This window comes from Akebia trifoliata, chromosome 13 (genome assembly GCF_017979445.1).
Source record: "Akebia trifoliata isolate Shusen 1 chromosome 13, ASM1797944v1, whole genome shotgun sequence".
Taxonomy (NCBI): domain Eukaryota; kingdom Viridiplantae; phylum Streptophyta; class Magnoliopsida; order Ranunculales; family Lardizabalaceae; genus Akebia; species Akebia trifoliata.
In genome coordinates, this window is record NC_141387.1 from 17,682,482 (window position 1) to 17,705,118 (window position 22,637).

The 22,637-nt window shown below is 38.4% G+C and overlaps 1 protein-coding gene across 3 annotated transcripts in view; it reads right to left on the minus strand.

The window, feature by feature from the left end:
- The window catches only part of LOC147388039 (SIT4 phosphatase-associated family protein), a 55,094-nt gene that overhangs the window by 23,442 nt on the left and 9,015 nt on the right, over positions 1-22,637 (minus strand). For all 3 annotated transcript variants that reach the window (XM_086420079.1, XM_086420077.1, XM_086420078.1), the window contains exons 4-11: positions 13,514-13,600; positions 13,340-13,415; positions 13,109-13,183; positions 12,896-12,949; positions 8,970-9,029; positions 7,493-7,609; positions 6,834-6,928; positions 6,464-6,666 (exon numbers count right to left, since the gene is read on the minus strand). In XM_086420079.1, coding sequence (XP_086276205.1) covers positions 6,464-6,666; positions 6,834-6,928; positions 7,493-7,609; positions 8,970-9,029; positions 12,896-12,949; positions 13,109-13,183; positions 13,340-13,415; positions 13,514-13,600 — 767 coding nt within the window. The remainder of the gene's footprint in view (positions 1-6,463; positions 6,667-6,833; positions 6,929-7,492; positions 7,610-8,969; positions 9,030-12,895; positions 12,950-13,108; positions 13,184-13,339; positions 13,416-13,513; positions 13,601-22,637) is intronic.

Below are 22,637 nucleotides of genomic sequence, written 5' to 3' on the forward strand. Positions count from 1 at the left end.
GTTACCAAACCTCCATAGCCACTTGCCCAATAATGCTTTGTTGATGACCTTGAATCTTCTAATTCCAAGACCACCTAGTTTCCTAGGACACACTAATTTCCAATTCACCAAATGAAACTTGTGATTTCCATTCCTGGCATTCCATAAAAAGTCTCTCACCAACTCCTCCAATTAAGCATCAATCCTACTTGGAATAGTGAATAACGATAAGAAGTGCATCGAAATACTCAACAAGGTGCTCCTAATCAAGGTCAACCTCCCTCCCTTAGATAGATACTTAACTTTCCAAGAACTAAGCCTCCTCCTAACTCTATCCATCACCATCTCCCACCACACCGAATAAGACTTATAAGTCATTCCCAAAGGGAGACCTAGGTAAAAGCTTGGCAAGGAATCAACTTCTCAACCCAAAAAATCAGCCCAAGCCTCGAGATCGAAAACTTCACCAATGGCAAAAAATCTTGCTCTTCTTCAAGTAAATAGGAAGCCTAGACACAGTCTTGAATAAGCAAAGGCTATTTCTAAGAAAACAAACCTCACTTGGAGTAGCGCCGAAAAAGACTAGCGTATCATCTGCAAATTGTAGGTGCATAACTCTAGGCCCTATCTGAGACACTTTGAACCCAGTCAAGGCACCCATAGAGGTCACTCGAAAAAACATCCTACCCAAGGCATCCACCAAAATGTTGAAAAAGAAGAGGGAGAGAGGGTCACCCTACCTTAACCATCTTGAACTTCTAAAAAATTCGATAGGGGTACAATTGACCAAAATAAAAAAGGAAGCTGGGGACACACATTTACTCATCCAATGAATCCATTTCCCCCCAAAGCCCATCCTAGACATGAGATACCAAAGGAAATTCCAACTAACCAAAATAGAAAAGGAAGCTGCGGACACACATTTATTCATCCAATGAATCCATTTCCCCCCAAAGCCCATCCTATATATTGGATACCAAAGGAAATTCCAATTAACATGATTGTAAGCCTTCTCGATATCCACTTTACAAACTAAACCAGCTTTCCCCGACTTGATTTTAGAATCTATATACTCATTAGCCACCAAAACACCGTCTAGAATTTGCCTCCCTCTAATGAAAGCCCCTTGCTCATTGCCAATAATCTTAAGTATCAGTGCTTTCAGCCTCAAGGCAAGAACCTTAGCTAAAATCTTATAGGCAAAAGTCACCAAATTGTTTGGCCTAAAATCCCTTAGCTCTTCGGCCCCATCCTTTTTAGGAATAGGAGTTATGAACGTAAAATTGGACCCGTGATCAAGAAAGCACTCTTCATAGAAATCCCTCATAGCCAACATCAAATCCTCCTTAACCACCTCCCAACAAAGCTTATAGAACCCCATCATAAAATCGCCGCGACCCGACACCTTGTCGCTACACATGCATATGATTGCTTGATACACCTCTTCCTTAGGAAAAGGCATTTCCAACCCAGCCTTATCGGTTGCCGTGATAGTGTCAAAAACAAGATCATTCAAAAAATGTCTCTTCACAATCCTTCGAGTAAAGTTTCTGATAGAAATCCGCAGTGGAGACCCTGATGCTCTCTTCATCCTCAAGCACCCTATCCTCGACTACAAATCTTCCAATGAAATTCCTTCTTTAGCCATTTCACCTTGGAGTTTTGTTTCCAACTGATTTCTTCCAACAATACGACTTTTTGAAACTCAATTATAGAATTAAAACGGGTCATTCTTTTCCCCCCATCCAAAAAATCACCCTTCTTTTCTCTATCCAAAAAATTGATATCTACCAACAAAGCTTTCTTTCAAGTCTCCAATCACACTCTAAATTCCAAACTTTCAATTTCTCCTTCAACTTCATCCTAAAAACCGTTCCCTGTCTCCCACTCCCTTCTAAACTATTCCACCAGTCATTGACCAATTCCACGAAACCATCATGTTTCAACCACATATTCTCAAAACGGAAAGGGGTTTGGCATCTCAAGTATGTCCCTCCCTCCAATAAATAAAATGGGGGAGTAGTCCGACATCGGCCTAGGGATAACCCACTGAATAATAGAGCAAAAGAGGTCCTCCCAACTAATACTCACCTAAAACCTCTCCAATCTAGATAAAGTAGGAATCTCTTGATTATTAGACCACGTAAAGTGAGGCCCCCAAGATAAAACAACCAACTCATTCCTATTCACAAACTCGTCAAACTTCCCCATAGTAAAAACGCAACTATAACCTCCTTTCTTTTCACAAGCAAACGGATGGCGTCAAAATCGCCTCCAACGCACCAAGGTTTATCCCAATAAATGGCCACATCATCCAATTCCTCCCAAAATTGATCACGTTCCCACGATTTAGTCGGACCATAAACACCAATTAAGACCCAAGTCTCTGGGGGGCCCACGCCACTACACAAGAGAGACATAGGGAAGGCCCCTATCAAATGCTCCTTATCTTCCACAAATCGAAAATCCCATATGACAATAATGCCCCCCACCGTTCCTATTGCCGGAAGGGGCAACCTACCTCACGGCTTCCCCTCCCCCACACATTAGCGATAAGAGAGTAGCAAACCCCTTCCAACTTATAAACTCTTGAAAAATCACAATATGAGGATTTTGGAAGCGAACAATTTACTTCACGAAACCCTTTTATGACCATTTCCCAAACCCCTAACATTTCACGACAAGATCTTAACTATCATTCACAGCTGATTAACCCCTAGCTCTTCTCCTACTCCCTCCCGATTTCAAAGGAAACTTAGTCACATCTTTTTCCACTTCCTTGGATTGCCTCCCCCTACCTCTTATTTGTGTCGTAATTTCTGCGATCTCTCTACCCTCTGACTGAATCCAATCACTTTTGCTAAATCCTCTGTGACACTCGGTCAAAAGGGAGCCGACTATGCTCCCAGACAAAGAAGCAATCTGAGAGTTGGCCAAGCTGTCTTGATTAATCTCAAACACACTGGTCCTCTTTACCATATCTTCCTTGCGAAAAAACATCCCAAACTTCTTCCTACCCAACACAAATTTCACAAATTCTCAACACTGCTAAATTTATCGAATTTCCCCCTGCCACTCCAATATCTAACACATGATCCAGGAACCACCCATTCATTAACTTGACTGAAACTCTCCTCTTGTCGTCGCTTTCTTCCTCTCCCCTAGCTGCCATAACCCCTGAATCCCATCCACAGTAAACCGATTCTTATTATTACACTAAACCACAGATAAGACATGAACCTCGAAGCCAAAAGCCTTCCTGCCCCTACCCTCCTGATTACTCACAAGGGAAGGCCTTGAATTAGGTCTAGAATAAGAAGACGAATGTATCCTCAAGGAACCCCATCTCTTTTTTAGACAAATCACATATGACGAATAACTTCTAGATTTATACCACGTCCCCAAATTTGGAAGGCACCGCAACGGAAGCACAAACAGATGAGAACAATTAAACCTAAACCCTATAAATTTCGGAATACCTATAAGAGAACAATTAAACCTCAACCATTAGATTCGCCTTCGAATTGCCTCCCCCACCCTCCCCTAAGGATACCTCCATGTGAAGATGGTATTTAGTTAGCCTGAGAACCCCCCTGCAATCTCCTTCACCTCAACTCCACTCTCTACTAAATCTAGAGAAGATGAGAAATCTTCAGCCCTTTCTGATTCAAAGCCTGAGACCAGTGGTGTTTCAAAAGAATTATATTGGGTAGGATTGACCCAATCCATCCTTCATAGCCCCAGCCCACTAGCTTCTAAATGGCCCTTGATGTTGTACTCAGCAACCCAATATACAAGGTTATAGCCCATTTGGGCCTCCAAAACCACGCTACGTTAGGAAAATATAATCCAAAAATATAGAAATCGTCATTTTGAGATAAAAAGAAGCTTTACGAGAAAAATCACTAAAAAATCATCAAATTACCAAAATACCCCCGATATCAAAACATCCTTAGAGCCTACATTACGCTTAGGAAAACCCTTTCGAACACAAAAAATAATAAATTCAAACCAAATAAACAATTTCGCCAATTTTCACAAAATTTGACAAAATTACGAAAATACCCCTCATAGGGTCCACGATCATTTCACGCCAAAAAACCATAAGTGACACAAACCGATACTCCCATTGAATTTATTCCTCACGGCCTGTTTGTCATTTTGATGGACATAAATCCAGGTCTGCATCACTAATAAGGACTAATTGTAGGGCTTAAAATGGGTCAGGTTCAAGCCGGATATAAGTATATCTATATCCATATTTTAATTTTTATCCGAATAAATATCTGAATCTGAATCGGATCCTACTAACTAAAACCATATTCGAACCATTTTATTTTCATTAAATTCATATCCGACCCATTTTACTTTCATTAAATCCATATCCGAATTCGATACAACCGAATTGATGGATTCGGGTCGATCGGATCGGATCAGATAATGTCAAATTATTCAAGGTTATTTCAAATAAAATTGCTAAAATGTGATCAAATGGTGACTTGAACTCAAGATCTATTCATCTTGAAGAGAAACCTTGATCGCTACACCCAACCATTGTTGGTTGATGATAGATTGTTTGAAAAATATAAAAATACAACTTTCAAAGTATTTTATCATTTGAATGTTGGCGGATATGGATGGATCCGTATCCGACCTGAATCTGGCTCGGGTCAAGGGACATCAACCCATATCCGAACCATATTTTAATTCGGATATCCTTGACAGAACCAAACCCGCTAAATTCGGATTCGAGTTTCAAATAAATCAGTCCCATTTTAAGCCCTACCTGATGGCCCATTCGAACAGCTTGAGATACTAGTGGGCTTCGCCTTATTGGTTCTCCTTGAGCCCAAATTCGCGGCACGTACTACCCACCTTTAAACGTCTCATAGAAAAACCTTTTCCAAAACTATTTGCATGTGAGCTGTCATGCACAAAACTAACAGCCCCAGTCTTACTGACATTTGTCCTAACATACTTTTCCCAAGGAAACCCCATCTCTGCTACAGAACTCAAAAACTTATTCGTAAAAAGTTCTCTCTCCAACAGCGAAGAACTAGCAACGGAATTATTCACAAAAGATTCATCAAAGTCAGAATCCAAAAAGGTGTCTACACCAGATCGAGGTGACAAAAAGCCTTGATCTACCGAATCAACTCCTGAACCCGAATTCACACAACCCCCAAACTCTAAAGCCTCTAAAAGCTCCTTCTGATACAGCCTCAACATCACTTCATCATTAATGTTTGAAGAGGGTGCTCCTCAAAAACTGTGCACTGCACCTCCCCTTCAACATCCAAAGATTGCCTTGATCTCATAGCCTCAGTAAAAATCTCTGCATCCAACCCTTCCAGATCTATTTGTTGGTCTAAGTAACCAAAATTTTCCTTTCCCTTATCTAATGGTTGAACCAAGAGGCCGTTATCTACCTCTAAGTGTCCTTGTGTTTGTGGGCTGGGAACCAAGCATGAGTCCAGCCCCTTATCACTTATCTTCTTCGGCAGGTTCAGCGGCTCCAACGACTCACCCTCAAACCACCCGTTTCTCCCTCTGGCTTCCCCCGTCATCACCTCCATCTGGCCCATAAGTTTTGCCACCACCTCCTTCCTTTTTCTGTCTCCTTCCTTATCGATCGTAGGTGAAAAAACAAATCAGCCACTGCAAAAGTCATCGTGTACGTAAACCGCCCATACACCACTTTGGCCCCCCTAGCCATGTTAATGCCTCCGTTCCGGACAAGAATTCTCACTGCCAATAATCTGGATCTCTTGGTCACCGAATAGACCTCTCCACGAGTGTGGATACGACATTAGCATTCCACATACCTTGTTTGGATTGTACTTATTTTGACACCATGGGACACCAAAGCAACTCTCCAATGTTCTAGTAAGAATTACCACCTCTCTTTCTCATCAACTCACACTATATCATCTGCAAATAACATACACCAAGTGACTTGCTCTTGAGTATGAGAAATTAGTTCATCTATAAGTAGAGCAAATAGATATGAGCAACCAAATGCAATTGAAAACTCATTTCCTCTCTCATGCATGTCCTTAAATATGGCAATACATCCATTTGGGACTTCTTTCACAAAATAAACTCTCTAGGTGCATTAGAGCATAATCAACTGCCTGTCAAAAAATAAAATGTATATTGGTTCTCTCAGTTGGGATAAGAACACTTTCTATGATATGTTAATCTTCATTTTTCCACTCCGGTTACCATGCTATAGATATTAGGGTGCTATTACTACCAGTTGATTAGATTTCAGTTACCACTAGATGCAAGAAAAAGGGTTTGGAGGCAACATCTTTAAGCTATAAGATAAACAAAGTAGATGATAGAATTTCAATCAAATGCAAGTTGCTTCTGAAGTTCACAAGAATAATAACAATATCAGATATAGGACAGAAATCATAATCATAAAAGGAAAAAAGGAAAAAACAAAGAAAAAAATAATAAAAAGAGCTAACTTTATTACCAAGGCTCCCCAACATGCCCTCTACTGTCTCTGGATTAGCACTTATTGATGAACCTTGAGTTAGCTGGCCTCTGTATGTGTGGTATGGACCTGATGTTAACCTCTTAGGGTCTAACAGAGATATGCATACAGACAATGAGTGAACCAAAACAGATGTAGGTCTTGAATCCTCCAATGCATGACGAAATAATCTTCCTACAAAACTGAAAGAGAAAACTAAGTAAAAAAATTATGATTTATCACATTATATGTTTTTAAAAAAATGATTTATTTCATGTTATCTGCATAAGTAGGAAAAATAAAAGGAGAAGAAACTGATTGCATCATACAGATCTCCAACCAAGACGTGAGGATAAAATGGAAAAAATACCTTGGGCTGGAAATTTTGGTTGCAAGTCCAGGAGGAGCATATCGAGTTATAGCACAAAGTGTTTCTGCTGCATTTGCATGAACTTCAGGACAATCCTGTAATAGTTTTCCCAACAAAATTTTACTTACAGTGTCCAGATTACAACTGTGGAAATGAAAAAATGCACATGATTGTAATATTGGAGAACAGCTACATGTGTATTTATATGGTAAACTAGGGAGGGAGAGTGTTGAAGAAGCCATCCTCTCTTCCTCTACTGTTAATCCCATCATCTTAGACAAAGAAAAATTATGGCATCTATTTCAGAATTAAGCCATTGAACAACTCACAGGTTGACATTTTTCTAAGGAATCCCAGAGTGAGCCATCGAATGGTGCATTAAAACTTCACTTCCGTGTTAGAACATAGGGTAATTACGTTAATAGGTTTAACCCTATATTCTAACATAATAACCTTGTTAGAATAACCTTATATTTTAACATCCTAGTACTGCTTTGCTACACAGAAACATGCACATAAATAAAATTGCACTAAGGTTTATAAGTCAGGTCCAAGAAGCCAGAAAAGTGTGTTGTGCAGTCCATTCAAAGTGAATAAGACATGTTTGTGGCGGGGATACAATATTATCAGACAAGGGGAAGGTCATTCTTGATGCTTACCGACGAACTGAACTTATCCACAATCATCTCAAGGACATTCGTATCTTCTAACCACTGCATAGCATCCATGTAATTGGTATACATATGTTCATCAGCACCAATTAGACGAATTAAAACCTGCTTACAAAAGAAAAATATTAGCAATGGGGGTCTTGCAACCAATAGAAATACATAAGATCGAAAAATAAAAAGATGAAAAAAGAAACCATTAAAAACTGAACAATCTAAACAATTTAGCCAAAGAACAAAACTTGGTCACTATAAATCAAGTATAAGATTGCCTACTCAGCTCCATTTTTCAGTGGTGAACATGAACAGGAATGGTCTAAAACAAATTTATAATGAAAAACATGACAGATTTATATCCATAAAAAGATTTAACACTTTGTCCAAGTTAGGTTGTGCAACGGGGACTCTAAAATAAAATTAAAAACACTAACGCTTTTTTTTTTTTCGTTTTGTTGCTCCACTATTTTTTCTTTGCTACACTCTTGAAACGTTTCTTCTACTACAACATCAATGATGATGGTGGTCAGAGGAGCAAAGCCACAATACACGGTGGCAAAGACATTAGAGTGGTGAAACATATAGAAAGTGATGTCCCTAAAGGCTGAAATCCTCACACAAATGTCCAGAACTGAAGCTCACCTCTGATTAAGATGAACAACAGTGGGGACACCTCCACTGCCACCTATAATGCCACCAATCCGATCCTGACATCTGTGCAGCAAACTCTATCTAAGACCCACACAGAATTGTCACCAAAATATAAATACTCACCATCCCTCAAACACTGCCTTTTCTTCTTTATCAACTGATTTTTCTCTTATTAATCGTGATGGATACTTTTCGATACGTTGGTTCTTCGGGGCTATCTCGTCCCCTTTTTTAATAAATTTTTAACTTACTAAAAATAAAATTCTAATTTTGATTTTCTCCTTAAAATTTCTGTTTGGAGTTTGAACTTTTTTGGTTTTTGTTGGATGGCATTGAAGATGAAATTTAATTCAAGTTTCTCATTTTTTTCCTATAAGAACACGCCTCGACATATGAGGGGTGTCCTTCATGAGCACCTCCCTGCTTGAGATCTGTGGCTCTGCTAATATACTTTTGGGGTATGCCTTGAGGCCTTCTCTTGGAACCTCACCTTGGGGCGGACCTTCAAGTGTTCAACCCAAATGTCTTTTCAAACACAACTCCCAAGTATCAACTATAGCTTTCAAATCCAGAAACCATGAGAAAAAAGAGTTGATAATACCCAAGAATTCAAACTATGTGCAGTTTTCCTTAGACCAATTTAATGTGCAGAAATAAAGAACAAAACATGTTTGAAGGAAAGGAGAGAAGGATAGGGGTTAATATAAGAAAGAGGAATGGCCAATTGAATATCTTTTCATATTTAGAAAATATAAAGCTATGCATAGTGTTAGCATGTAAATTAAAAATGTAATATACCGAGATTTGGTCCACTACTAACCTCCATGATGGATGTAATTCCAATAAGATCAACCAGCTGATGAAAAATTTCCTGATGTGCCTAGATTAGATTAAGAAAAAGTCAGTTCAATATCATTAGCAAATGTAAGCAAGCATTAACAAAGACCTGATATCAAGACAGACAAATTACTCCACCAATAAAAATTTTGATTATCAATTTTATGCTATCATTTGGACAAGGCTCATCATTAGCTGTAACCCAACTTACGTAGATCAATTCCATGCTCATGTTGGACAGGCTTGTCATTGGCTATAACGCAACTTATACAGATCAATTTCATGCTATCGGATTAAATTCTGCTGATGAATGTAACTAAGACATGATTCATGATCTTAGTGAGAGATTACCTGCTATTCATTAGAAGTTTTCCTAGGTTTAATATCCTAGGGATAAAGATGTTCCATCTGCTAAGCACTCCTACAAAGATGTTGCAAGGTGGTGGAACTTCGATCAACATTTCTTGGACAGCTCCACTCGCTATTCTTTTTCTCTTTTTCTCTTTTTCTTTTTTTTTCTTTTTTAATAGGCATAGGGTTAGTGGTTAGCAAATGAATTGGGTTCAAGAGGGGTTGAACCTTTGAACCCAAGACGTGGGAACAACACTCCACACATCTTACCACTTAGCTAAGTTGGCACTTCAAGAGAAGTAATTAACAACATAGTCGCTATTCTTTCTTAGATTGTGGTGTGAAAGAGCAACAGGTGTTCTTAATCATAGCTTAGTTGGATGATTTCTAAATGTTGAGCCATGCTTAAATGAGGTTACAGTTTGGATTTTTAAATGTTGGAACACTCTTTACCAAGTGAAACTTACGAGACTTGGAGAGGATCTTTTACTCATCTATAATGCCAAGAAAATTTTATTATGTCCCTCAAGGAATAATTTTTATAAAATTTGATGATTATTGATCATAATTGTGATGGAATAGTTTTATCAGTCCATCATGTATTATTAGATGATTTAGATCTATCAAGAAACATAGTTTTGTGTTAGCTTGATTTGATGTTTAAGTTAGTTGATCCAAAGGGATATTTTAGAAGAATATTTATGAGTATCTTTAGCTAATTCATATTCAGTTCTATTAAACCCAATGAGTGAAGAAGTCTCTTAAAGTTGTTTCTCTCTTGACTTTTAAATTAGGTGTTGATCTCGTTAGGAAGTGAAAGTGAATAAAAAGTTAGTTGACCTCTGTATGTATGTTCCATTGAACAAAATCTCTTAATTCCTTTTGAATTTATTGATTCGTATACTTACGCTACGTCAAATGGTATCAGAGCTCTTGCTACGATCCACAAAAGATGATTGGTGCAAGTGATGTTTTCGCAATCTTATCTAGAAGCTCAATTTGAGAAGTTTGAAAAAAGAATCATCAACAAAATTATGGCCAAGTTGAAGTCCCATGTTCAAGGCATAGTTCTCAACATCCTTGAGAAGGAGAAAGGTAAGAAAACCCTTGGAGATGAAGACCCTAAGAATTCTTCATTTGGTTTGTTATTTGAAGGAAAATTTCATTAGGGACAACATCATTCGAAGAGGTGCCATTACTGCTAATTTTATATGCAAGAAGGATGGGAAGTCAATGGAACGCTTTTTCATACATACGTTATTGACTAATGAAATTTAGAGCTACTTGTCTTCGTTTGGAATAATTGTGTGAATGCTTTGGTTTTTGCGGACTTTGATTGAGAGTTGATTGTTTCTTAGAGTTGGATTTGATGCACTCAAAAGACTCTTGTGGGGTATTGCCCCTTCATTATTTATTGGGGCATTGGAAGGAAGAGAATTCACGCCCATATTGACACTAATTAAGAGTTCTTTGGGCTCATTCCAAATTATTTCCTTTCTTTATTCTCTTAACCCCATAACGTGGAAAAGAAACTTGACCAGACTTGCAGAAACTTCTTTTGGAATGACAAAGATGGCTCAAAGAAACTCCATATGCTTGGTTGGAAAAAGATTTGAAAGCCAAAAAAGCAAGGTGGTCTTGGGTTGAGAAGCTTTGGCGAAACGAACTCCACTTTCCTTGGTAAATGGTTGTGGAGGTTTGGGGAGGAGAATAATAAATTGTGGAGAAAAGTTATATGTAGCAAATATGGTGAGGAGCATGGGTGGGAAAGCAAAGATGCAAAAGATCCCTATGGGTGCGGGGTTTGGAAAGGTATTCTTAAAGGTTTACCTACCTTTAGAAAGTTTGTAGATTTCAAGGTGGGAAGAGGTAACCGAGTGCGCTATTGGGTAGACCATTGGTGCAGTGCGGACACGCTTATGGAAAGGTTCCCTTCTCTTTACACAATTTCTACGAAGAAGGAAAAACAATTTCTTGCTTTTGACAAGGAAAAGAAGATTTGATTAATTGGGATCTAGATTTTAGGAGACACTTTAATGATTGGGAAATGGAAGAGTTGGGAAGCTTATTTGGCTGTTTAGAGGGGCTTCATCATAGTCCTCATGATGAGGACAAAAGGCTTTGGGTGGCGTCCAAAGATGGGGCCTTTTCAGCTCGTTCTTTTATTCGATGAGGGTTCAAGTCGTGCAGATTTTTTCTCCAACCAAAGCTATTTGGGGCACTAAAGTTCCTACAAAGATCTCTATCTTTATTTGGCTAGCTCCCTTGGGGCGTCTTCCTGCTTTGGATCAACTCATTATGAGAGGTATGATCACTCCAAAATTTTGTGTCTTGTGCAAAGTGGATGGGGAGTCCTCTAGCCATATTCTCCTACATTGCAAGTTCACTCAACATATTTGGGATCACTTTCTCTCGTTGTTTGGCACCTACAACTGCCTCCCTAACTCGATAAGCTATTTGTTTGAGTTTTGGGCACACTGGGGCTACCCTTTTCGCAGGACAAAGAGGATCTTGTGGAGCATTACCCATTTCACGATTTTTTGGGCCGTTTGGAAAGAATGAAATAGAAGGATTTTCACAGGGGTAGAATGAGATGTAAATAGTGTGGTGCACTAGGTGTTAGCTCTTTTGTTCTATTAGGGGAAACTCTTTTAAGGTATTTAGAGTTGTATTTTTTGAAAATTTTCTTGTAAGATGGGATAGGATTTGTAACTTGGCGGATTAGTCCGATAGGTATGGTTTTCTTTGTATCTACTCTCTCTTTTTGGGCTGGATATCTCGTCCCCCATTTTCTTTGTACATTCTCTTTTCTTCCCTATTAATAATTCCCTTTACTTATCAAAAAAATAATAAAGGAGGAGGTTTGCTGAGCCGAAGTGCGTCAGAAAGATTTTATGTGAGGCGTGGGGGCTACTCTTACTCGAATGAAGAGTTATTGGTTCTTTTATCGAAATGCTAAGGTGTTGTTAGTGCTTCCTCCTCTTTCAAGGGCCTGCTCTTGTTGGGCAGAACCTGAACAATCTAAGCAGTTAGGAGGGGTCACTATCCTTCTATACCCACAATTAGCTCTTGGGCGATCAACAACTACTAGTTTTTGTTCTCTAACTAAAAGGTCGTGTTGGTAGGTAATTATGTAGCATACAATTATGAAAATTCTTCATGCATTTAGTTAGGGAACCAACTATTTTCTTCATTTAGTGTGCAATTATTCATATTTAGGTGTTGCGCATTTCTTGTATTTCAGTGGAGGTACTCATCGCTATACCCTACCTATAAGTATCATTTCATTTAACCCTGATTAGGATTTGTTAGTGAATATTAAAGAACAGATTCATGCAGTAATAAATAAGAGCTCATAAAAAAAATTCTCAAAGGAGGTGTTTAAATGCAGGTTAAAATTTGAGTGATGCGTACTTAAAAGGGAAAAGTGAGTTCGATTAGATTTTATATTTTATTAGCAATAAGTCATATAGGAAAAGGCACGTCCAATCATTTAAAACCCGCTGAAATGGAAAAGAAAACCTGTCATCGGATAAGAAAAATAAGTACTTGACTTACTTGAACAAAATTCATGAAAGGGACCGTCTTCCGCATCATTAAGCATATGACAACCTTGCAAAAACAAATCAATATGCTTAATTTCCGAGTGAAACAAGAAGGAACATATAAAAAATATAAAATTTTAGATGGAATTTTCTTCATTTCATGAGAACAAAGCAAGTTTCTAATCAATTCAATTAACATAGAAGATTATTATCAAGGATGTGATACCTTGCTGAAGTACCCAGCCAATAGCGTACTATGGGAGTGATTCGGCTCCAAGAATGAGAACAACAAATTCATCAACTACAGAAGATGAACAACCACAACATACAAGTACAACTGAGGGAAAGTCCATGAAGCTCGGTAAAGAAGCAATTATAGAATTCTGGAAGGTCTTAACACAGCATAAACATAACTTCAATAATCAAAGAACTGGCGATGAACAATATAACTACTGACCTCCTCATCTTCTACCAAGGTTCTGAGTATGATATCAACCTCACAAGTGAATATCTCACACGCAATAAACGGAAACCTATATAACAATAACACAACACAAAAAATGCATCAAGTTGTTTCTAGAAGCAAAAAAGATAAGAAAAACAAAAAAATAAAGAATACATGAATAATTACTTGAAAGTGCGTCTCTTTTCAGCATCTTCAGGAGCTTCTTCGACAATGTATCGAAGAAGTAGTTCCACCTGAGCTCTTTCTCGTAGACTGTGAAAGGAAAAAAAATGTACAGAAGGGAAACACAATATCAAGCGTCAAAAAGTACAAGATTTGAATCCTTGATGCAAAGGAGAGAATAATTATTAATGAAACTAAAAGTGTCATGAGAGCTAAAGTGAGGCATTAAAGTATGTTGATCGGTTTCTGATACATGATCTATGATCCTACATCTGCTACTGGATCTAGAAAGAATCAGGTATGTAATTTAGTCCTTCAAAGACACTGGTGAAATAGGATTGGGTTTTTAATTTAGTCCTTGATTAGTCCCATTGTTCGAGATTTTGAGTTTTGTTTGTATCATTTTGTGTGTTGGTCCCCTCAACCGCCTGTGATTTGTTTTTTATTGAAAATTTTTACTTACCAAAATACAAAACAAAAATCTAGATTGGATCTGAAAATTTGTCATTAATAATTACTTTACTTCGCCATTGTGTTATTGGAAATAATGTAGTTTCTTATTATTAATTCTATGTAATAGCATTTATGTCCATTCACACTTTAGTTAATATATTTATTTGTCAAGCTCTCTTTATGAGACTCGACAATTACTTTCTATAGTTCTTCTTGGTATCAGAGCCCTGGAGGACGTCCCACCCTTTTTTGGGTTCTCTCCTCTCTTCTCTCATCACTCTTCTCTTTTCCTCCCTTCTCGACATCTCTGGATCTTGAGACCTAATAACCAAACCGCAACTTCCCTAGAAGGTCTCTCCTTCGGGGGCTCTTTCATTTTTTATTTATATTCCCTTTATCGCATGTTGCGATAAGGCTTTTCTTATTCTGCACTATGCTTTTTCTGCCCTTCGATAGGATTCTTTTTCCTACCCTTGCTACTGTTCTACGGAGTTCTTTGGTGACCTACGACAACCACAATGTGTTGTGTAGGTGAGTGCAACAGCAACAGTCACCGAGAAGGTGTTCTTAACCTACGACAACAGTAGATTGCTGTGTTTTTAATCTACGACAGCAATAGATTGTTGTGTAGGTGTCTGCAACATCAACTGGGGGCTACGTGACGCCCTACGACAATAGCCAAGTCCCCTTTCTGACCTACGACAGCAAGTAAGAGGGTTCTGTGGCATCTAAGACAGTAGCAGATTGTTGTGTAGGTGTCTGCAACATCAACTGGGGGCTACGTGAAGCCCTACGACAACAACAAACTTGATTTGGAGACCTACGCCAGCAGCAGACTACCGTTTTAGTGATTGCGACATCAACAAGGGTTACGTGAAGCTCTGCGACAGCAGCCAAGTCCACTTTCTGACCTACGACAGCAATAAGGTGATATGTAAGTGAATGCGATAGTAGCTAGGTACCTTTTCTGACCCACAACAGCAACAAGGGAGTTGTTTTGTGGTGACTTCTACTTGGCCGTTTGGTGATTTTGCGACTAAAACAATTTTGTGTGTTTCTGGGAACATAGTGACCTCCTTTAAAACCAAAGTTTCAACTACTTTGTTCGTATTAAACAATAACATCGCATCAAGAGACCAAGGAAAGACTACAACACCATTCTTGGAGCAAACCTCTCAGCCCAACACATTACCAGTGCCCTATTAGATGGTCAGAATTTTCAATCCTGGTATCGATCAATTAGTTTTATTTGGGGAGTAAAGGGAAATCTGGATGGCTTTTGGGCATCATTAATAAACTACCCCTAATTGATCCCAAAATTGAACAATAGGATATTGACAACTGCACTATCCTTGGATGGCTTTCTAACTCCATGGAGTAGCGCATCTTCACAATGTTCATGTATCATGAGACTGTTTCCTCGTTGTGGTCAGCCCTCACTCAGACATATACGCATGCTCGGAATAACCCGAGATCTACGAGCTTTATCGAGACATCGCCCAAGCTACCTAAGGGACTCAGAGTATAGCTGACTACTTTGGATTCCTTCAGTCTCGCTGGGAGGAACTCTCTCACTATGAGTCTATGGATGAGTTGTCTACAGATGCAGTTGGGTATATGATTATGCGGATTGTTAGACATCAGACATCTAGTTATTTTAGTCCTAGCTGTTTTTAGTAACAACTTTTATTTTTCTGCTTCTTATGTGTAAGGGCATTTTTGCCTTCTTTCTCTTTTATTAATATAAATTCCTGTCAAGCTCTCAAAAAGAGACTTAACAATTATTCTTCTCAATTCTTCTTAGTATCAGAACCAAAGAATTTCATTCCCTCTCCTTGGTTCCCCTCTTCGTTTGTCACCCCTCCTTCCTCGTTTTCTTCTTCTCTTTATTCACTAAACCCTAATACCAAACCTAGAGCAGCTTTGTCAGACCTTCTCCTCTTTGGGGGTCTTTTGTTTCTTATTCCCTTTATCACATGTTGCGATAGGGATTTGATCACATGCTGCGATAGTTTTTCAGTATTGTGTTACTACCCTACATTAGGGTTTGTACATCCAATTAGGCTATTGGTGTATTGTTACTACCCTACAAAGGTAAAACTACATAATAAAGTAAAAGGAACTGTATAAACCCAATCCCATCTAGCCACAAATCATCGAAAAAAACTCCCTTAAACTCATTAATCACCTTGTACCGAAAGAAAATACAAGCAAGAGTCATCACAATCACATCTGATGCATCACGCCCCGTGTCATCAAAGCACCTACCATCCCTTTCCTTCCAAATGGTCCAACAAATAGCGAACGGTGCCAAATTCGAAAGCACTCTCTTCCCATCAAGAAATGTGGTACCCCACTCCTGCCATTTTGGAACAAGGGCAAAACATTCGTTGGAAGACAACCTGCATACCAAATCTTTCAAAGAAAACATAACAAATACTTCTCGAAAATGAACAATGCAAAAGAAGATGATCAATGGATTCCTCATTCTCTAAGCATGGCAAACATATATTCCGTCCCTGCACTCCACCTCTCATCAATTGATCCATGGTGAGGGTTTTCCTCAAGGTGGCACACCAAATAAAAAAAAAGTCATTTTCGAATGGATTTTCCGACTCCATACCCCTTTTTTAGGATAACAAGAGTCATTGCCCTCCAAAGACTCATAGAACAAACTAATAGTAAAAACTCCTAAACAGTTACCTCCCCCAACGTCTCCCATCTCTTTCCTCATTGGAGACCCTCACACCTTCCAAACAATGCAACAATAGAGCTACTCTCTCTAACTCCCAGTCATTAATGTTCCTTCTAAAACCCAGATTCCAACTTACTACTCCCCTTTCTTGATTCATAAAGCCGACCACTGGCAGCCCCTTCTTTGTGGATAACAAAAATAATTGGGGAAATCTCTCCACGAAAGAAATGTCCCCACACCAAATGTTTTCTCAAAAACAGACCCTCCCACCTGAACCCACCACAAACTTGATTCTCTTACGGAATTCCAACAAAACTTTAAGAATACCCTTCCAAACTCCACACCCAAAAGAAAGTCGAGTACCCTTTGTTTCCCACCAAAAATAATTTTCCCCAAACTTTGCTTCCACCACCTTCTTCCATAAACTATTCACCTCTAACCTGAACCTCCACAACCACTTTCCTAACAAGGCTTGATTCATCGTCCTCAACATTCCAACTCCAAGACCACATTTATCTTTGAACAACAAACTTTTTTCCAACTCACCAAATGGAACTTCTTTTGCCAAGTCTTATCATGCTAAAGGAAGTCACGAAAAAGCTGCTCCACATTTCTAGTCATAGTGAAGAGTGAAAGAAAATACAAGAATACTTGCCAGCACATTCTTTATGAGAGTCAGCTTTCCCCCCTTTTGGTAAGTACCTAGACTACTAAGAAAGGAGTCTTCTGCTTACTTTTTCCACCATTGGATCCCACACTGCTTCACTCTGATACCAAGCTCCCAACGGCAAACCCAAGTCATTAGAAGGAAATGACCCCAACTAACAACTCAAGCAAGCCACCAACCATTGAGCTCTTGGCACCTCCGCAACCACATACACCTTACTCTTACAAAAGTTCATAGCCAAACCTAAAGTCGCCTCGAAACCAATGTTGTCAAATGCGATCGCATATGCCATTTCCAAACTATTTTTTGCATATGCTACCATCTCATATACAAGAGTATGCTATCTACACAATATCCGATGGCATACTTTTGTTTGTGATGGCATACTACAATATGTGATGGTATATTGTAGTATGCGATGGCATACTTTTTGGACACAGATTTCCTTCTTTTTTAAGCATAAAGTCATTTTTCTCTTATAAATATCTCACTTCTACCCCATACTCCTTTTACAACATCTCTTCTACCTTCTAATCTCTTTCTTACCCTCACAAAGCCTCCAACTATTAAATCTCATTACAGTTTCTAATACATTCTCACATAATTATAAATATTCTCTAATCTCTACTTTACACTATTACTCTCAAAGTTCAAGGCTCAACTTAAATCACTCTCTCACTCTCGAAACTCAAAAGAAAAAAAGAAAAGTTTACGCATTCCTTTACCACAAGAACACTGTCCATAATTTGTCTCGCCTTGATGAAAGCACTTGGGGTTGAGTTGATATTCCAAGAAAGCACCAACTTGAGTCTCGAAGCCAAAACCTTCGCAATTATCTTGTATATTGATCCAACCAAACTAATTGGCCTCAAATCCGCAATGTCCTCAACTCCTTCATTCTTCAGAATCAATGTGACGAACGTACAATTTGAACCGAAGTCTAGGAATACATTGCTGTGAAAGTCAAGTAGTACTTCCATCAAGTCTCCTTTTACTATCTCCCAACAATTCTTAAAAAACAACCATAGAAAAACCATATGGGCCCGATGCTTTATCACCACAACTCAAAATCACTCCAAACACCTCTTCTTAACCACTCCCTCCGCACAATTGAAATATGATCAAACTCAAGTCCATACACTCTTGGTCATCACCAATACACTTCTGAATAGAGATTATTGTAATAATTTACTACTTGTACCACATTCTCCTCCCCCCTCCACCCAAACTCCATTACACTGTATCTTTGAGATTTGATTTCTTTGCTTATGTTGACTTGCCATCCTATGAAAGAATTTTGTATTGTTGTCCACCTCATCAACCATTCCACCCTTGATTTCTACTCCAGCTTATCTTTTCCATCAACACCAACCTCTGAAAGCTTGTCCTAAAGTCAACTCTTCTCATCCTCTCTTCCCCTGTCAAAAAGGTACTCTCTTCCTTCAAGTCAATAATCGCAATCTTCCTGAGAAGGTCTTTCTTCCTCAACTCCACCCTCCCAGACATTTCAACATTCCACTTCTTTAACCTTTCCTTACTTTTCTTTCAGTTTCAGCCCAAGAATACTAATTCGCTCCACCAACCTTGAATCATCTCCTTGAAATTATGATGTTGGAGCTGTTAGTTTCACATTTTGTCAATCCCGAGACTTAAGTTGTATGTCGAACTGATTTACAATTGAAGACATGTAAAAACCCCAATAAAACCGCTCAACCTCAACCACATTGACAAACGCTCCTAATATGTATGCATAAAACCTAAATGGTAATGAGACCACCTAGACCATTCCCCAACACCTAAATGATTATTAGGTCGGCTCATATTGATAAGGAAATCTTATACCTCGACCCATTCATTCATTGGAGCTTTTGGGAGTCTTAAATGGTCATAAAGAGTATTTTGGTAATTTGACCACCCTTAGACTATCACCCACCCTTAATGAGTGTTTGGGGATCTTATATAGGCAAGATCTATTAAATCCCCGAATTGTTTAACCAACAAACTTCCTGAGAGCTCAATTTGGCCCGAAATGGCTAAAAGGGTATTTTGGTAATTTTACGCACATAGGCCATGGTCCACCCCTTGGTGAAAGTTTGGGGACCTTTTATTTAGTAAGATCTACAAAATCCCCGCAAAGTTTGTTCATTGGAGCTTCCAAGAGCAAGAAATAGCCAAAATGGTCTAAAATTGTATTTTGGTAATTTACCCGACGCCACCAGGTAAAATGACCAGGGCCCCTGACAGCAAGCTTCAGCTTTCACCAGGGCCACCGGGTGAATCACTCCAACAGTCCGAAAATTCAAAAATATGACTGTTGGAGCCACCGACACCACCATAAGGTAATTTTTGTTTTCCAAACGCCTTTAAAATTCATCTCTTGGGTTCATTTGTGGGTTGGGATCAATCCCTAGAGAACTTGTGCTCTCCCCTTTCCCTTATTAGAGAGCATTCTCTACAACATTAGAGGATCATGTCTTAGTTGAATGCACCCTCAACTCAAGCAACCTCCATAAGAGTTTAGCATTAGGTGAGCCTTCCCTAAACCTATCTTGATCTCTCATTTGATCCCACTTCAACCATGAAACCTTTCCTTGCACACACATTGGTACATTCATGGAACAAGGAGCAAAAGAAGAAGATGGAAGGAGTAATCACAAAGAACTGACGAACTCGAAAGTTTGATTGGAAGATCCAACCATCAAGACGTACTCGTGAGCTCAAGGATTTGAAGAACTCAATATCGTCATTGGCAAACCTTAAAGTGTAAAGTGAATCCTTGTTTACTTTGTTTTGTATTTTCAAAACCTTGTATGTGGTTACTTGGTTCAACCCTCAAAAACCTTGTATGTGATTACTTGACAAGGTAGAGGTTCGTGAGTTTCCGAAGTACAAAATTCACAACATTTCGAAAGGATGCATTTTTTTTTATCTTAAAGTTTTAGAATTTAGCCTAGGTATAAAATTATATGTACGGTTCGAAGTGAACCATAAACCTCATTGATTAGTGAACACCAAGAGCTTTGCAAAGGTGACCTTGGGAATGGATGTAGGCACGTTGCTGAACCACTATAAAATTGTTTGTCTTGTGTTTGTGAAAATACCTTATACTTAGATGAATGCATGTCATGAATGGATATTATGCTATATATGACATACCATGAATATTTACCTCAATTGCATTGCAAACTAAAAATAAGTCATGAGAATGGATGTAGGCACATGGCCGAACAATTATAGTCTTATGTCTCATGCATGTTTTATGATTCCACAATTTACACTTGAATGCCTTGAATGTCATGAGATAACATGAATGCCGAATAGGTAAATCTTGTATGAATGAACCATTCAATGACACAACAAAAAGAATGCTTTTATTTTAAGTATATTTGCATTAAATGAAAATTAGAGACATGAATGTAAAATTGAGGTTAGGTGAATGACTTAGAATACATAGTCAAATTATCAATCTAAGTTAAAATTGGATAAATCGAAAAAAAATTTAATTATCCTATTCAGCTCCCCTCTAAGACTAGACACGATATGAAGCTCGATATTTTCAGTAGTCACATGTTTTCAAACCAAAATGGAGAAGGACCTCTTTTTACAACCCTTACTTGCAAAGATATCGGACAATGATCAGATCCTGAATTCAAGATAGATTTATGAATCAAATTTTTTGATATAAGTATTCATGAATCATATCCCTGAAGTGTTCCTCCCAATCTGTAGATACCAAAAATCTATCCAACCTATTCATTATAGGCCTCTTCTGATGATTGGACCAAGTAAATTTTGCCCCACAAAAAGGAATATCCGGTAACTCATTCCTATTAACTAAATCCTCAAAATTCCTCATTCTCCTAATTATCCCCCAAGCTTTTCAAAAGTAAATCTAATAACATTAAAATCTCCCCTTATATACACCACGGCTTACACCAGTAACCCCACACATCATCTAACTCTTCCCAAAAACATTGCCTCTCCCGATCACTTGTTGGTCCATACACACCCGTAAAAACCCACGTAAAATCATCTACCACATTCCTGGACAAAACAAACCCCCCCCCCCAGCTCCTCCTCAATTACAATCTCCTTCAAATGCTTATTGTTTTTCTTTTTTGCTTCCACTCATCCCACCCTCTAGCAATAGAACTTGTAACTCATTCTCTAACCTCGCTTGGCTAGCATCTAGGGCAGCCAACAAAGCTGCACCTAACAAATTGGCAATTCCACACAACCTTCTTCTTCTTACCAGGTAAACATGACTTCCTAAAAGCAAAAGAACACCTTTGCTTATCTTTATAGCGCTACTTCCAATAGCACATACAATATGTCTTTCCTTAACTGTTCATTTGTCGGTATCCACAATCTGTTTTGGAAATTGATACTGCTATTTGCATGAATACTCCAATCTTGGTTCTCTGGATCTCTTGCTTTCAAAGAATACTCTACAAAATCTGCATCCGAACTCTAAGTCTCTACAATTCTCTATGTTAATATATTATGAAGTCTCAATGGTGCCAAATAACTGTGTTGTCCATCTTCATCCGTTGGGCAATCAAATACAAACTCTATAACTGACTCCAACATGTGTCATTCACTCAACATCATCTGAGTGAGAATATTCTCTTTTCTACGACTTAGTGCATCTGCTACTACATTCGCTTTACCAAGGTGGTAATGTAGCGTAAAATCGTAGTCTTTTAGATACTCCATCCAATGTCTTTGCTACATATTCAACTCTTTTTGGGAGAATATTTATTTGAAACTCTTATGTTCGGAATAGAGCTCAAACTTCTCACCATATAAGTAATGTCTCAATATCTTCAAGGCAAAAACAATGGATGCCAGCTCAAGATCGCGAGCTGAATAAGTCTTCTCACGTGTTTTCAACTTTTTTGAAGCATAAGCGATTACCTCCCTATTTTACATTAAAATACAACCCAAACCTATGCTTGAAGCTTCTACATTTATCACTAAGCTTTCTCCTAGAACTGGTGCTATCAATACTGGCGCAGTAGTCAAACAAGTCTTCAACTCTTGAAACGCCGCTTCAAAAAAAAAGAAAAACCAAACGATGGGTATCTAAGTAAATCAGTTTTGAAAATTACTAAACCATTGTTGACTCAAATCAAGTTGACCTGGTCAAGTGTTGGTCAACCAATTTTGACTAAGCCAAACTGACCAAAGTCTATATAGTTAGAAGATTCTAATAAGTTAGATATTTTGGTTATTTTGGTAAATATCTAGATATTTTTTATTTTTTATTTATATGGGGTGAAGTTTTGATGTCTAACTTTTACATCAAAAAC